Here is a 17,691-nt window from a genome sequence, read left to right as displayed (position 1 = left end):
GGAGAATGGCGTAAAAACCCGGGAGGCGGAGCTTGCAGTGAGCTGAGATCCGGCCACTGCACTCCAGCCTGGGCGACACAGCAAGACTCCGTCTCAAAAAAAAAAAAAAAAAAAAAAAAGATTCATGGTGCTGTGAAATCTTTTGGAGGCAGGTAAATCTAGTGTGAGAAAATAGAGGATGTCTTTCAGAAGAAGTGACTTTAGCTGGGATTGGAAGGATGAGGAGATGGAGGCTGAGTGTGGGAAGAGGATTCTGGGCAAAAGGAACAGCACATGGAATGGCCCCCTGGTAGGAGGTAGCATGGTTCTTTCAGAAGGATGGAAAAAGTGCCTAGAGCATAGGAATGAGGAGTGGACAAGGCTGGAGAGGCAGGCCAGGGCTAGATACTGCAGGGCCTCATTGACCAGGGTGAGGATTTTCATCTTTATTTTCAGAACAGTAGGAGGCCATGAAACGGTTTGAAGCAGGAGAATGACATAGGTTTGGTATTTTGGAAAAGAAAAATCAGTCACTGTAAAGAACAGTTTGATTGGGAGGTGAATCAGGGAGGCCAGTTAGAAAGCTATGATAGGGTCTAGATGAGAGATGGCGATGGTTCAGACAAAAGCAGTGGGGGAAGATGGAAAGAAGAGTATGCATTCAAGACACACATAGCAGGAAAAATCAACCAGTTTGGGAGGTAGATTGGGTATCAATGTGGTAGAGTAAAGGGGGATGGCAGGGATGATGTGTTTAGCATACATCCAGGAAGGGACTATTGTCTTGTCAGTTTGGGATCTCTCCAGGTGAGGCAGCTTCTCCCCTTCAAACATTCAGAGATTGGATTAGTACTAAAGAAATTACCTCTTGCCCTATGATCATAGGAATAGGATAGAAGTTGCCAGTTTTGTTATTCTTGCCAGTATTCAGCCTCATCTCCTCCCAGAACCATCTTCTGCAGCTGTTTGATGAATATTTTCCTATCCTAGGAAGATGAACCCAGGCTTCCTGGTGGTACCAAGCCAGCAACCCCCACAGTCCTTCCAGTTAGTTCTGTGGCCTAGTCTCTCCTCAGCTTCTGTGGCCTATTGGGTTCTGTCTCAGTGCATTTGCGCATGGGGCTTCCTTGCTATGGTATTCCCTTTATTCCTAGTCTGGGACTCACTTTTTGCTTCATTTGACTCCTAACTTTATCAGGAGGGCCACCCCAGAGAAGGATTTTTCCACTGCACTCTGAACATTTTTTTTTTTGAGACAGAGTCTCACACTATTGCCCAGGCTGGAGTGCAATGGCGTGATCTTGGCTCATTGCAACCTCCGCCATTCAGGTTCAAGCAGTTCTCCTGCCTCAGCCTCCCAAGTAGCTAAGATTACAGGTTCCTGCCACCACATTTGGCTAATTTTTGTATTTTTAGTAGAGATGGGGTTTCACCATTTGCCAAGGCTGGTCTTGAACTCCTGACCTCAGGTGATCCACCTGCTTTGGCCTCCCAAAGTGTGAGCCACCATGCCTGGCCTGAACATGTTTTTTATCCTTGAAAATAATGGTTGGGGTTAGAGGGAAATCATTATGCACATACTTCTATATACTGTATGTAGTTTCCCATTTTTTTAAAGTAAAACATACAGAAACTCCCTACTGAAGTGGGGTGGCAGGAGCAGAAACAGCATGGTGTGCAATATCCCTGTCTTCTTGATTGGGAATAGAGTGACTGGTGGAACTCAGAGTTTTCTCTGGGCCTCCCAGAATTGAGAAAACTGTTGACTACTTGCCTATATCATTATCCTTCTATTCTTGAGTTTACCTGATTATTTGAGAGAACTTGTGCTGTGTGCTTCCTTGGGAGGAATTTTTTCTGAAAGTCATTGATTTGGTTTCTTAAATCAAACTTAACACCAGCAAGGCAGTGCTATCCTCTGGCAGGAGAAAGCAGAGTCAAAGTCCAGGTGTCAGAAGCACCATCTTTGCTTCAAATCTTCCATCTCCTGAAAAGCCTTTTCCCGGAAATTCTCCATCCCTACAGCAGTTTCATGAATGAATGAATGGGTGTAGCATTCCATTTGTAGTATGTGCTACTGCACAGTTGCTTTTTAACTATACTTGAGTAGTTTTGTGCAGTGCATAGGAATAGCCCATCGATTCACAACACTTGTTTTTCCTAGCTATGGATCAACTCCATAGATAGATAGGTGGGTGTAGGTTTTCAGTTTCTCTTGGCTCCACTCCCTGCCTCCTTGGCTTGCTCTGTCCTCTTGCCTTCCAGTCTCTTCCTTCTTCCTTTTCATAACATTAAGTGTCATACATTTTATGTGCCAAGCCCTGGCCTAAGGGCTGGGAAATCAAAAAGGAGGAAATACAGTCCCTTTGCTTAGGAAGGAGAGAGCCTCATCGAAGGAGCCTAATTAAACAGATGCAGGTGGTGAGGTGTAAGCTTGCTGGGATGGCAGGCTGTCTGGGGTTCTGTGGGACTGTCAGGGGAGGGGCAGGAAGAGTGTCATGGAAGAGACAGTAATGTAGCATGTCCTGAGGAATGAGTAGGTATCTACCACTTACCTGCCGCACATAACACAAAGCTTTTATTAGCTCAAGAAAACATAGAATAGTTTAAATATGCAGGTTCTAATTGGGGACGTTGGTCTCTAGATTCAAGTATGAATCTTCTTGCCCATCTTACCCCATTCCCTTACAGATTTCCTTTATAGATTAGCTAAGTGAGTATGTGCGAGTGGTGTGTGTGTTCACAGGAGAGAGATGGGTGGATTGAGGAGGTAACTGAACACAGCTGAGTTGTGTCTTCATGAACTAGTAAGTCCTGTTGCTTGTTGGCCATCCTGGTGACTTTCCAAGGACCTTGTACCTCATGAGCGTTTTCTCTTCTTGGCTTTTAGGGCAGGCTGTTCCTGCAGGATCCCACGTACGGCTGAATCTTCAGACTGGGGAAAGAGAGGCAAAACTCCAATCTGAGGACAAGTTCCGAAATAATTTGAAAGGCAAAAGGTACAGTGTCAACCTTAGGGACTGGGAGGCTAAGTGATGACATTGATTTTGTATTGTAATACTTAAAACGTTGCCCAAATTCATGTGGCTTTTTTAAATTTGAAATTTAATAGCATAGAATTTGTGATAAATCTGTCAGGGTTTTATGAAGGTTTACTTCTACAGTCTTTGGAAAGAGATAGTTTGCAAAGCAAATTGATACTTTAAAAAAGGCTGTAGGGGGAATGCTTAACCTGCTTTAAAAATGAAGCTATTTTTCCCAGTACTTTAAGAGCACCCATTTGAATCCCAACAATTAATGCGCTGATTACAGATGAGTCATCTATTCATTAAAACAGGCCTGTTAGGCCTTCTGCTTTGCAGTAATACTTCCTTGGTGAACAATAAAATTGCATTTTAAAGTCTTTAATTCAGACTAACTTTTCCTCTCGTTAGTCAGTATTAAAACAGGCTTTCTTGTAGTATAAAAGTAGAAGCTACTGCCATTCTCCACTGGCTAGAGATTGCCTTATTCCTCAATAACCGGGTTAGATTATCCAGTTTTAGAGAATGCAGTGTTGCCATTTTTCTTTTTGTTGCCTTAAATTAGCATCCTTTCTTTTGCTCCATATTTCCTGAATGAAGGGGAGGGAGGTTGAGGCATGGAGTTGCAGGGGTTGCTGGAATTGTGCATTTTGAAAGCTCAGTAGAAATACCAGCCATGAAATTTCTAACACAGGGACCAGCAAATTATGGCCTGTGGGCCTTACTGGGACTGCTCCCTCCTTTGGTTCAGTCTGCAAATGAAATTGGTTTTTACATTTCTTAAAGGTTGGAAAAAAATCAAAAGGTAATATTTCATGACTCATGAAAATGTATGAAATTCAGATTTCAGTGTCCATAAATAAAGTTTTAATGGGACACAGCCATGCTCATTTGTTTACATATTGTCTGTGGCTGCTTTCTTGCTCCAATGACAGGGTTGATTAATTGGGACAGACACCATATGGATCACAGAGCCTAAAATAGTATCCGGTCATTACAGATAGTTTGCTGACCCTGTGCTAAAACATGTAAGAATTGGGAATTATTAGTTACGGATTGAGTGTGGTTAGTGTTACTCAGTCCTTGGATGATGATGGTGATGATGATGATGATGATGATTTTTTTTTTTTAGAGATAGGGTCTTGCTCTGTTGCCCAGGCTGGAGTAAAGTGGTGTGATCATAGTTCACTGTAACCTCGAACTCTGGGGCTCAAGCAATTTCATTGCCCCAACCTCCTGAGTAGGCTGGGGCTGCAGGTGTGTGCCACTATGCCTGGCTATTTAAAAAAAAAATTTTTTTTGTAGAGACAGGGTCTCACTTTATTGCTCAGGCTGGTCTTAAACTCCTGGACTCAAGTGATCCTCCTGCCCTGGCCTCCCAAAGTGCTTGGATAACAGATGTGGACCACTGTGCCCCGCCTAGATTTTATAATTTAAACTGTATTTTGCAGGTGGGACGTGGTGGCTCACACCTGTAATCCCAGCACTTTGGGAGGCCAAGGCGGGTGGATCACCTGAGGTCAGGAGTTCAAGACCAGCCTGGCCAACATGGTGAAACCCTGTCTCTACTAAAAATACAAAAATTAGCTGGGTGTGGTGGCAGGTGCCTGCAATCCCAGCTACTCAGAAGGCTGAGGCAGAAGAATCACTTGAACCTGGGAGGCGAAAGTTGCAATAAGCCAAGATTGCACCATAGCACTCCAGCCTGGGCGACAGAGCAAGACTCTGTCTCAAAAAAACTAAAACAAAAACCCATTATTTTGCAGTTAGATGTAATTAGAAGGAGGTCCTAGAGACCCACTTCTTACCTTAGTCTTTTCGTTGACATGCCTGTCAGAAAGTCACTCAGCTGGTTCATATGTACTTTTGTCAGGTGGCACTCACCCCACAAAACAGCCTGTTCAGATTTAGACAGTTTTCACTGTTGGAAAATTCTACTTCATATTGAGATAGAGGCATTTGTTCTCCTTACAGTCACGCCAAATTGGGAAGGATCTTTCATCTTCCCTCATCCCTCCAGATAGGCCTATACTTGGAGTGACCCAGGTCAGAAAATTACTCCTTTCTCACAACCATGTAAGAAATAATCAGCTGTCATTATCATGGCCCCTGCCAAACTTCTTTCGTGCACAATACACACATATTTCAGTGTCTCAAAGTACTTTTAGGAAGTCTTTTTTCACATGTAATCCAAGTCTTATTTTCTGAAGAAAATAATCTATTCTTTTCTTAGCTTATGAATATTGAGTTAGGGGTTGGGCGCAGTGGTTCATACCTGTAATACCAACAGTTTGGGAGGCTGTGGATCATTGGAGCCTAGGATTTGAAGACCAGCCTGGGTAACAGGATGTGTGTCTCTGCAAAACATATAAAAATTAGCCGGAGGTGGTGGCACACACTTGTAGTCCCAGCTACTCGCAGGGCCGAGTTGGGAGGATCACTTTAGCCTGTGAGGCAGAGGTTGCAGTGAGTCAAGATCGTACCACTGCACTCCAGCCTGGGGAGCAGAGACAGACCCTGTCTCAAAACAAACAAACAAACAAAAAAAACCACCAAAAACAAAAATTAGCTGGGTGTGTGGGTATGTGAGTGTGTGGTGTGTATTATGCCTGTAGTCCCAGTTACTCAGGAGGCTGAGATGGGGACAGTCCATTAATCCAAAATTCATGGCAGTCTCTCTACTATGTTGTGTGGCTGGCCACATTGCTACCTAGAGCTGCAATGCATGCTGGCTCTACATTCTGGGACAGAAGACCCTGACTCTGGCTTGTCTCAGAGAGTTCCTTTAGTACTGCCTTATTTCATTGCACATAGTTGGCTCTTAGCAACAGGTTTTCATTTGCTATTTATGCTTTAGGCTTTGCCATCTCTACTGGTTTTAGTCCATATCCCTGTCAACATCTCCATAGTACATCTCTCTTTTTGCCCTGGAGTAACCAGCTTCTTTGACTGTTCCTCCTGGGTTTGGAGGACTGAGGGTAAAACCACATTCAAGTTGTGCCATCTTGGGTTGAACATTTACCAAGGTCCAGTATGGTATAGTGGTTAAGAGGTTGGGCTAAGGACAGGGCCATTTACTTCCTCCATTGATTTATTTCACGAAAACCTATTGAGTGCCCATGTGCCAGGCATTGGGATACAGCAGTAAACAAAACAACCTCCACAAGGCTGGCGAACAGAAAACCAGGTACATAAGCACATAAGTAAGATATTATCTGGTCATTACTGATAGTTTGCTGACCCTGTTCTAAAACATGTAAGTACTGGGAATTAATCATGGATTAATTAACTGGCCCCAAAGGGAGGAAGGAAAGGAACCAATGTGGCTGATCTCAGGAACCTGTCAAAGACTAGATTGGTAACCTCACTGAGATCCCTGGAGCTGATCCAAGTCACAGCCATGCATCTTGACTAGAGAGAAGACATCCGTTGGGGAGCAAGGTTTTATCACTAGCACTTATTTCAGTTCAGGGAACAGAGGCAAGAACAAGGATGATATGGACAAAAAGAATAATTAACTCTTTATGCAAAGGGTTAGGTTTATAGGTTTAGGAGTTAGGACATTTCAGACAGATGAAACAACAGGAAGTCCCAGGCTTTATCAAGGAAAAGGCTTTGTCAAGTAGGAGAAGCAAGAAAACAATCAAGGTGACTAGAGGAGAAGAGAGAAGGAAGGAAACCGATAGGAGATGAGATTGGAGAGGTATGTGGGGGCCAGAATATGTAGCTTTTGAGGAACATGTTGTATGTTCTTCATTCACATTTAATTGTAATGGAAAACCATTGGAAGATTTTTTTTCCCCCCTAAGATGGTGTCTTGCTCTGCTACCCAGGCTGGAGTGCAGTGGCACCATTTCAGCTCACTGCAACCTCCGCCTCCCGGGTTCAAGCAATTCTCCTGCCTCAGCCTCCCAAGTAGCTGGTATTACAGATGCCCACCACCACACCTGGCTAATTTTTGTATTTTTAGTAGAGACGGGGTTTCACCATGTTGGCCAGGCTGGTCTTGAACTTCTGACCTCGTGATCTGTCCACCTCGGCCTCCCAAAGTGCCGGGATTACTGGTGTGAGCCACCATGCCCAGCTGCCATTGGAAGATTTTAGGTAGGAGGGTGATTTAGTTGCTGTGTGTCTGGAGATGAGATTGACAGTGGACAAAAGAAGACAGAATTAGGATGTCATTTCAGTAGATCAGGTAAGACATAATGGGCTCAAGCAATCCTCCCACCTCAGGCTTCTGAGTAGCTAAGGCCACAGGCGCACACCACCATGCCTGGCCAGTTTTCAAGTTTTTTGTAGACAGAGTCTAGGGTATCATAACAGAGACTGAATGAATTTGGAGATTTAATTTGGAGGTAGACTCAAGAGGACTTGCTTATGATTTCAACGTAGAGGTTGAAGGAAGATGCAGGGAGGGACACGGATTGAGGATAAAGCCTCATTTTGGAGTTTGAGCAACTGGGTGGTTGTTGGTACTATTTATTGAAATAGAAAAGTTGGGAGACGGACAGACTTATAAGGAGAAGAATCAAGAGCCATGTTTTAGATTCAATAAGTTTGAAGTACTTGTTAAACATTTTAGATACAGATCTATCAGGTAGTTGTGCAAGACTCTGATTGGTGCTCAGGGGAGAGGTTGGGCTGGAGATGTTAATGTTGAGATCACTAGCAGATAGGTTTTTAAAGTAACTAGGGGAGGATGTCGAGGTGGAGAAGATTGACAGGGCTGAACTCCAAGGCATTCTGGGCTATGTGGCTCAGGTAGGAGATGAGGAACCAGCAAGAGTTGGAGAAGGAGTGAGGAAGTGAAAGAGCCATGAGAGTGAGGTAACAAGCCAGGAAAGGCGAGTGGTTTTTTTTGTTTGTTTGTTTTTTGTTTTTTTTCCGACAGGGTTTCGCTTTGTCGCCCAGGCTGGAGTGCAGTGGCGTAATCCCGGATCACTACAACCTGGGCTCAAGCAATCCTCCCACCTCAGGCTTCTGAGTAGCTGGGGCCACAGGCACACACCACCATACCTGGCTAATTTTCAAGTTTTTTGTAGAGACAGAGTCTTACTATGTTGCCCTGACTGGTCTTGAACTCCTGGGCTCAAGCAGTCCTCCCTCCTCGGCCTCCCAAAGTGCTGGGATTACAGGCATGAGCCACTACACCTGACTGAGAGTTTTTTAAGAAGGGAGGGTGAACTGTGCAAATGCAGCTTAGTGGTTGAGGAACATGAAGTGAGTGAAGAAGGGTCCATCGGATTGGTCATCAGTTATTGCTAATTTTGATTAGCAGTGTAAGTGGAGTTGTGAGGACAGAATCCAGATTACAGTAAATGGCAGTATAAATAGGAGTAAAAAAGGTGGGGATAGTGAGTGAAAACAATGTGTTCATAAAGCGTTACTCTGAATGAGAGCAGGGAAATGGCAGGATAACCAGAAGAGACTGTGGGGTAAAAGGAGAGTTGGTGTGCTGATGGGAATAATCCAGCTGAAGGGAGAAATTGACGATGCAGGCAGGAGGGAGAGGTGTAATTATGGGAGTTAAAGCTTTTGTAAAGGCAAGTGCGATCTGGAACTAAGTTTAATAGGATCAGGGACACTCATCCATTATAGTAGGAAGGAAAGTAGAAAACATAGACTTAGGTGCAGGTTAGCTTGTAGAACTGATCATGGGAAAATGAAGTTTTGGTCTATTTTTCGTAGTGAAGAATGAAGTGAGACCACCAGATGACTGTTTCGTGTGTGTGCGTGAACTTGAGTGCACATGTGCGTGCTTGTATGTACGTAGTTGGGACTGAGAGTGGGTGATGAGAGATGGATTAGGAGAGTGAGACTGATGAGATACACGGCAGAGATACATGGCATAATGGGATTAGTCCTGACCGAGTCTTACAGGAGGGAGGAGATAATGTGTTCAAGCTATGGTTCCTGAATATGTAGCTCCCTTGGGTATGTGGGGCGGAGCAGTGGTATCCTCATGCACTGGCAGTGGATGATGCTCTGTAGGGAGAAGGATTCAGGATTCTCTCCCTACGTTGTAGGATTGTGGTAACTATTTGAATGAAATATTACTTAAAGGGATTAACAAACTGCCTAACACATGGCTAAATGCTCAATAAATGAGTTACTAGCTATTATTAATTAGTTTAGGAGGACTGAGGTTTAGAGAAGGTGAGTGTTTTTCTCAGAGCCCTAAAATGTCTCTAGGAAGAATGAAAGCCCTTAGTACATGAGAACTGAGGCCTGCTGGAATCTCAGACTATGAGACTGACATGCTCTTCCTGCCTGGAGTAGAGCAGACCAGTAGCCCCTTCCTCCTCACCTCTGAAATCTTGTGGGCATTCCAGGATATAGGAATCCTGAACCCAACGCCAGGCAGACAGTCTTGTTAAGCACAGTCCACACTCCACTCTTCCCTTCATCCATATCATTCTTGTGCTTACCTCTGTTCATTGAACTAAAATGAATGCTAGTGGTAAAACCTTGCTCCCACATGATGGATGTCTTCTCTCTGGTTAAGACACGTAGCTGTGGCTTGGATCAGCTCCAGGGAATTTTGTGAGGAGACCATTCTGGTCTTTGGCAGGTTCCTGAGATTATAGCCACGTTGATTCCTTTCCCTCCTCCCCTTGGAGGCTGGCCGTGGAAGGGGCTGACCTTGATTCTGCTCCTTAGTATCTCAGATCCATTCCTTGGTCAGGTTGAGACATACCTCCTGCCTCTCCTCTGTGCTCAGAGGTTGGTCTTACAGTGTGAATCTATCCAACTTGTTTTTGTAGACAGGCTGCTTTGTCTAATCAGATCAGGCACACACTGTGGGACTCAGGGCCCTGTTGTCCCCTTTCATGGAAAAATATATTAATAAATAAGGGTGCACGTTACTCCCTGTGTCTGAGTCCACTTCCCTCTGAGAGGTCCTGCCTGAGGGAGGAGCATTGCACAGGTATTCCAGGCTTATTTCTGCCTTGAGAAGCTGGCTGAGAGCCTCTGTTCATGGTTGGCTTCTGTCTGCCCCATGCCATTTCTTCCTCTCTCATGGAATGATCCCATTTTCAGCTGTGTCTTTCCTCTTCTAGCTTCAAGGTAAGGTCACTCTGTTAGACTTCTGGCTGACTGAAGGCAAAGGTATGATAGTACACTCAGAGTTAGAGCTGGCCTGGCTTTGCTTACCTTAGGGTGCCATTTACCCAGGGACATTTTCTTTCTTGGGAAATAAGATGCTCCCCTCTTATTTATTTTTAGAGACAGGGTCTGACTCTGTTGCCCAGCTGTGGGAGTACGGTGACACAATCATAGTTTACCACAGCCTTGAACCCCTGGGCTCAAGTGATCCTCCTGCTTCCCACGTAGCCGGGACCACAGGCACGTACCATCACATCCCAGCTAATATGTTTAAAGTTTTTGTAGAGATGGGATCTTGCTATCCTTCCATCTTGGCCACCCAGAGTACTGGGATTACAAGTGCGAGCCACCAAGCCTAGCCATGCCTCCCTCTTTACTCTCAGTTTTCTTTGGACAGGCTGGATATCAACACCAACACCTACACATCTCAGGACCTCAAGAGCGCACTGGCAAAATTCAAGGAGGGGGCAGAGATGGAGAGTTCAAAGGAAGACAAGGTGTGTGATGATTTTTTCCTGTGAGTATAAGCCTGCAGCATGGCCTTGTTGTTTTTGCAGAGAATGGACTCATTTTTATGGGAACTCTTGCAATAAATATGGGATAACAATATTGTAAAATAATTTAAAGAACCATTAATGACAAATAAGTAACCCTTTTAAACTATTAAAAAGAAGTGCTGGGAGCATTTCTGTCATGGTTTAGGTTAGAATTCTGTTTGCCATCCCTTGTCTTCAAACAGCTCCCTATGCTTGGAGAAATTGAGGCACCGAGCAGGGGTGGCCATTCTCTCCATTATCACGGGCATGAGTGGAGTGAGTAGACTTTACGGCCCAGATCTCTGCCTCACTTACACTTGAATTAGACACAGGCTTGTTCCAAAAGAAAGAGGAGCTGGCCCGGGAAGCAAGAAGCCCGAATCCTTGTCCTTGTCCTTTGAACATGTAGCAAATGTGTTTCTTCTAGGCCTCAGGTTCCTTAAATTTAAAACATAGGGCTGGAACAAGAGGATGACTGAGGTTTCCTCCAGCTCTAAATTTCTCTACAAGCTAAGGGAATGAGAGGAGGAAAAGGTGAAGAATTACAGCCCCTGGCCATGCCCCTAATGCGTGGGAGGGCTCACAGCTACAGGTCTATACCAGGAAGAAATCTCACTCTTAGATGGATCATGAGCTCTTGGAGTCATTTCTCTGTATTTCTGTTTGAGTCCTGTCAGTGTTTGAAAGAACCTTCTCTGATGGCTGCCTTAGAGACCTAAGTTCTCGTTCTCCCTCCCTCTTCTCCTTACAGTCCCCATTTGCCTTTTTTTTTTTTTTTTTTTTTTTTTTTTTTTTTTTGAGACAGAGTTTCGCTGTGTGACCCAGTTGGCCTTGTTGTTTGTGTGGTGGTACGATCTTGGCTCACTGCAAGGTCTACCTCCCGGGTTCAAGTGATTCTCCTGCCTCAGCCTCCTGAGTAGCTGGGATTACAGGTGCCTGCCACTACACTGAGCTAATTTTTATGTTTTTAGTAGAGATGGGGGTTTCACCATGTTGGCCAGGTTGGTCTCGAACTCCTGACCTCAAATGATCTGCCCACCTTGGCCTCCCAAAGTGCTAGGATTACAGGCATGAACCACCGTGGTTGGCACTTGTTTGCCTTTATTTACCTCTTCACTCCTTCCCCTGAATCCAGGTAATATCTTAGAGAGACAGCATTAGGCTTTTGACAGCTTGTGTATTACTGGAAGAAGCCATAGGTTGTTTTGATCCTTTAGAACTAAATATTTCTGGGAAAATGAACCTTTTGGGGGATAGGAAGCTGGTGTTTACCTGTTTAAGTGTGTGAAATGCAGGCCCAGTCTCCACGTCTTTACTCATCTTACCAAAATCACTTCTCCTACATGGAGAGTGTATGTGGTGTGGGAGGGCACATGGCTCAGTGGCAGCAGCAGTGGGTGAAGGAAGGCAATGCTCGCAATTGCATCCTACCACAGATGTATTAGCCGAGGGGCTGAGGAGAAGCACATCTGCCTGGTACAGGTGAGGCCAGGAGAGGAGTGCCTGGGTGCCTAGAACAGGGCCTGGCCAGCGTTTTGGCTCCTTCCCACTCACTGTCGGCTCCATGTGGGACTGATGGGAACATTAAAAACCTCCTATTCAGTGTCTTCTCTGCGGATGGAGGACCCACTTAACCTTGTTCTCTTCTCTTTGCTTTCCCTGGGAGTGTGTTTGGATTTTCTTTTTTCAGGTGATGGCATTTCTCCCCACCCCAGTAATTCAATTAGTGTAGAAAAGTATGAATATTTATAAAATATTTAAAAATTACTTTTAATTTTTAAAATAAAATTAATTTAAATTTTAAATTAAAATTAATTTTTAAATTAAGTATTTAAAGATTACTTAAAAGTTCTAGTTGCTGATTTTTATAATTAAAAATACTCCTCTCAGCCGGGTGCAGCACTTTGGGAGGGCAAGGCGGGTGGATCATCTGAGGTCAGGAGTTTGAGACTAGCCTGGCCAACATGGTGAAACCCTGTCTCTACTGAAAATGCAAATATTAGCCCGGCGTGGTGGCATGCATCCTAATCCCAGATACTCCAGAGGCTGAGGTGGGAGAATCACTTGAAATCGGGAGGTGGAGGTTGCAGTGAACCCAGATTGTGCCATTGCACTCCAGCTTGGGTGACAAGAGAGAAACTTCGTCTCCAAAAAAAAAAAAAAAAAGAAAAGAAAAAGAAAAAATACTCCTCTCCCCTTCAAGGGGATCCCAATATCAGCACCCAAATGCAAGACCCCAGCTCCTGCTCATTTGCACCAGCTGCTCACCTCTGAGGTCTGGCTATCATACTCTTTCCTTACTTATGTGGAACTTAGGTTGTTAGCACCATCATTGAGGTGCTAAGTCCTGGCGTCCTTCTGCTTTCATTTGGAGCCTATCTGGACTGACTCAGTTCACTGCCAATGTGCTCTTCGAGCTGGCGCCGGGATTGGCAAATAAATGGATTTGAAATTGGTTGGGGAGTTTCTTACATATATCAAGCTCTTGGCTACAGATAGCATCCTATTTTTGTTTATTAATCTTTAAACCTAGCCTATGTGGTGTCTTACAAGTACAGGATGGTGCTTTTGTGATTTATATAGACAATACTGTCAGATATTCGGCCATATCCTCTTAATTAAATGAGTGGGTTTTTGGGAATTGGATGTTTTTGGGGAGGAGAACATCAATTACAGTGTATCCACTGGTAGCTTAGTAGGTTTAAGTGAATCAGTCTTTCCCGGAGTTCCTTGGTTCTTGGAAAAGCTGTCTCTCCCAGCAGATTTGGGTTGTTATGGTTGAATCTCGTCTACTTATCCCTCTATTTCCATACAAATTGCTTAATGCTTTTATGTTTTATTATGTCTGCTATTGTTCACCTGTATTCTACAAATTATTATATTTTAAGATATGGCCTTCTTAAGCTTTTGATTCTTGGCAAGATGTAATAGACTCATTTCTCCCTATTCCCCCAGCTAAGGGTAACTAAAAACCCTGGACATAATACTAAAAGCAAATGTAGGAAGACTCTAAAACACAGTCAGAAGGCAGCAGACTGGCTAGGGACCTTGGAGCTTGGGAAATGACATGGCAGTGAGTTCCTTGGATTTTCTTTTTGTCCTCTATATATTTTAGACTGAGTGTTGGCAAATCCCACATCCTGAAAATGTCAACTGGCGCAGATTTTAAAAAGTTATAAGAAAAGCCTGCTATTTCTAGACAAAGAATTGAGCAAAGGGCATCCTAACAGAACAGAAACCTTATTTACAATACCTGTCCTACTCCTGTCAAAGATCATGAAAATCTCCCCACCCCACTTAGTGCCAGTGCAGTGGACACTGAGGTGGGGAGTCTGGACTTCTGCCTCCTATTTGGTGGTAGTAGCAAACTGTACTCTGATTCCTCCACCAGGATTGCCCGGGGCCAAGTGGAGAGCCTGAACTCGTATCTGTTCCTGACAGTAAAACAGTGGTAGAAGGCAGTGTTCTGCTTCCTCCATCAAGATGGTGTCAGTGGGAGTTGAGCAGAGCTTGACTTTTCACCCTCTGCCCAGTGGATACTCTCTGCTTCCCCTGCTGGTGTATTACCAACAGAGACCAAGCGTGGATCCTGATTTTCCATCCCCCATCTGACAGTAGCAGGCTGCTTATCCTGCTGAAGTGGTGTCAGCAGAGGCTAAGCAGGGAACTTGAATATCTGTCCTCTGCCTGGCAGCACCAACATGGTTTTTTACTTTTCCCTGATGATACGGTGTCCGCTGGGGTGAATGAAAAGTGTGTACTTCCACCCCCAACTTGGAGGCAGTGAGACAGTGTGAGGCAGCATTCTGTTTCCCTCTCTGGGGCAGTGCCAGTGGAATAAGTGAGAAGTATGAACTTCTACCCTCGGGCCAGCAGCAGTGAAGCAGTGCTCGATTCTCCCACCAAAGTGGTGTCAGTAGAGGCCCAGGGAGGAACCTAGACTTCCACTCCCAGTGGCCAGCATCCAGTGGTGGCAGGTGAAGCTGTTTCACTTCCCAACTAGAGAGTAAGGGTAGGATTTGGGAGAGAGGGGAGCTAGAGAAAGGGATTTTACATATGAAGTCCCAGACACACCCATTCAGTGACCCATACAAGAAACTGACAAGAATTAATACTACAAAAAGTTTAAGAACTGAACTATAGTGTGGAATGCTGCCCAGGTTTTTAGATTGACCTCTGGGTAGCACACAAAGGAAGCAGACCAGAGTAGCACTACAATGCTCTGAAAACTAAATTGTCATTGATGCCACAACCCACACAAGTGAGCCTGAATCAGTATACTAAACCTAAATAGGATGTCTACCTACTGAAAAAGATTAAGTGGGATCTGGAATTTCATAACTTAATACCCCAAATGTCTAGGATATAATTAAAAATTGCTTTTCATACCAAGAACCAGGAAAATCACAACTTGAATTAGACAATCAACAGATGCTGTTATGGATTGAATGTTTGTGTCTCCCCCAGATTCATAAGTTGAAGCCCTAATGCTGCAATGTAATGTTTGGAGTTAGGACCTTTGGAAGGTAATTAGATTTAGGTGAGGTCATGAGGGTTGGGCTTAAGAGGGATTAGTGTCCTTAGAAGAATAAGAGAGACCAGCACTCTCTCTCTCTACCATGTGAAGATACAGCTAAAAGGTGATTATCTGTAAGCCAGAAAGGGGACCCTCACCAGGAACCACATTGACTCATACCTTGATCTTGGACTTCCCCAGCATCCAGAATTGTGAGAAATAAATGTATGTTGTTTAAGCTACCCAGTATATGATATTTTGTTATAGCAGCCCGAGCAGACTGAGACAGATGCTAATACTGAAATGACTCAGAAGTTGAAATTATCTAACACGAATTTTAAAATAACTATTATAAAATTGCTTCAGCAAGCAGTTATGAGCACCCTTGAAACAAAGTCTCAGTAAGGAAACAGAAGATAAGAAAAAAGAACCAAATGGAATTATAGAACTGAACAATATAATAACTAAAATTTTAAAAGTCACTAGATAGGCTCAGTAGCAGAACAGAGATGACAGAAAAGAATCAGTAAACTTAAAGACAGATAAATAAAAATTACACAGTCTGAACAACAGAGAGAAGATAGATAGGAGAAAAAAAAATAAAAGAGCTTTAGGGACCTGTGGGACTGTAACAAAAGATCTAACATTTGTGTCATTGGAATTCCAGATGGACAGTAGAAAGAATATGGGGCTAGAAAATAATCAAGAAACAATGGCTAACAAATTCCGAAATGTGGTGAAAGGCATAAACTCACAGATTCATTAAGTGAATCCAGTGAATCCAAGTGAACTCCAGACAGGATAAACTCAAAGAAATCAACACCAAGATACATCACAGTTAAACTTCTGAAAACTAAAGACAGAAAAATCTTCAAAGCAACTAGAAAAAATACTACTACTATAGGGGAACAATGATTGAGCGATAGTGAATTTTTTATCTGAAACCATAGAGGCCAGAAGTATGTGGAACATTTTTCAATTGCTGGGGGAAAAAATGAACTGTCCACACAGAATTTTATAACTGTGAATATCTTTCAGGAGTGAAAGGGAGGTCAAGACACTTTTAGAGAGAGGAAAATTAAGAAAATTTCTCACCAGCAGACCTACTCTGAAAGAATGACTAAAGGATATTCTCCAAATAGAATGAAAAAAGAATAATAGAAAGAAACTTGAAATGTTAGGAATAAAGAAAGAACAATGTAATGAATAAAAAATAGGGAAAATGCAGCCTATCTTTTTCTTCTTGAGTTTTTATTATTTATTTTCTAATTTTTAACTTTTAAGTTCGGGGGTACATGTTCAGGTTTGTTATATAGATAAACTTGTGTCATGGGGTTTTGTTGTATAGATTATTTCATCACCCAGGTATTAAGCCCAAGTACCCAATAGTTATTTTTCCTGATCCCCTCGCTCTTCCCATCCTCCACCCAATAGGCCCCAGTGTGTGTTGTTCCCCTCTATGTATCCATGCATTGTCATCATTTAACTCCCACTTATAAGTGAGAACATGGTGGTATTTGGTATCTGCATTAGTTTGTTAAGAATAATGGCCTCCAGCTCCATCCATGTTTCTCGAAAGGACAGATGTCATTCTTTTTTTTATGACTGCGTAGTATTCTATGGTGTATATGAACCACATTTTCTTTATCCAGTCTATCTTTGATAGGCATTTAGGTTGATTCCATGTCTTTGCTATTTTGACAAATCTGACAAAAACAAGCAATGGGGAAAGGATTCCCTGTTCAATAAACGTTGCTAGGATAACTGATTAGCCATGCACAGAATATTGAAACTGGACCACTTCCTTACACCATATACGAAAATGAACTCAAGATAGATTAAAGACTTAAACCTAAAACTATAAAAACCCTGGAAGACAACTTAGGCAATACCATTCAGGACATAGGCATGGGCAAAGGTTTCGTGATGAAGATGCCAAAACCAATTGCAACAAAAGCAAAAATTAACAAGTGGGATCTAATTAAACTAAAGAGCTTCTGCACAGCAACAGAAACTATCAATAAACAACCTACAGAATGGGAGAAGATTTTTGCAAACTATGCATCCAACAAAGGTCTGATATCCAGCATCTGTAAGAAGCGTAAACAGATTTACAAGAAAAAAACAACCCCATTAAAAACTGGGCAAACTGCCGAAGTTCGACCCCAGCGAGATCAAAGTTGTATACCTGGCTGGGCGTGGTGGCTCACGCCTGTAATCCCAGCACTTTGGGAGGCTGAGGCGGGTAGATCACGAGCTCAGGAGATTGAGACCATTCTGGCTAACATGGTGAAACCCCGTCTCTACTGAAAATACAAAAAAAAATTAGGCAGGCATGGTGGTGGGCACCTGTAGTCCCAGCTACTCTGGAGGCTGAGGCAGGAGAATGGCGGGAACCCGGGAGGCAGAGCTTGCAGTGAGCCGAGATCACGCCACTGCACTCCAGCCTGGGTGACTGGACAAGACTCTGTCTCAAAAAAAAAAAAAGTTGTATACCTGAGGTGCACGGAGGGTGAAGTGAGTGCCATGT

The 17,691-nt window shown here is 43.5% G+C and overlaps 1 protein-coding gene and 1 long non-coding RNA gene across 7 annotated transcripts in view; both read left to right on the top strand.

The window, feature by feature from the left end:
- SIL1 (SIL1 nucleotide exchange factor) overlaps positions 1–17,691 on the top strand; it is a 241,414-nt gene that overhangs the window by 141,364 nt on the left and 82,359 nt on the right. For all 6 annotated transcript variants that reach the window (XM_015140990.3, XM_077937084.1, XM_001114098.5 and 3 more), the window contains 2 exons: positions 2,870–2,978; positions 10,507–10,606. In XM_015140990.3, coding sequence (XP_014996476.2) covers positions 2,870–2,978; positions 10,507–10,606 — 209 coding nt within the window. The remainder of the gene's footprint in view (positions 1–2,869; positions 2,979–10,506; positions 10,607–17,691) is intronic.
- Positions 11,423–15,733, top strand: LOC144329532 (uncharacterized). Its single transcript, XR_013394877.1, has 2 exons — positions 11,423–11,469; positions 12,546–15,733. It is a non-coding gene; the product is annotated as an uncharacterized LOC144329532 (long non-coding RNA).

The sequence above is a fragment of the Macaca mulatta genome, chromosome 6 (assembly GCF_049350105.2).
Source record: "Macaca mulatta isolate MMU2019108-1 chromosome 6, T2T-MMU8v2.0, whole genome shotgun sequence".
Classification (NCBI taxonomy): Eukaryota; Metazoa; Chordata; class Mammalia; order Primates; family Cercopithecidae; genus Macaca; species Macaca mulatta.
Note: the sequence above shows the minus strand (reverse complement) of the source record. Positions and strands in the feature narration are given on the sequence as shown.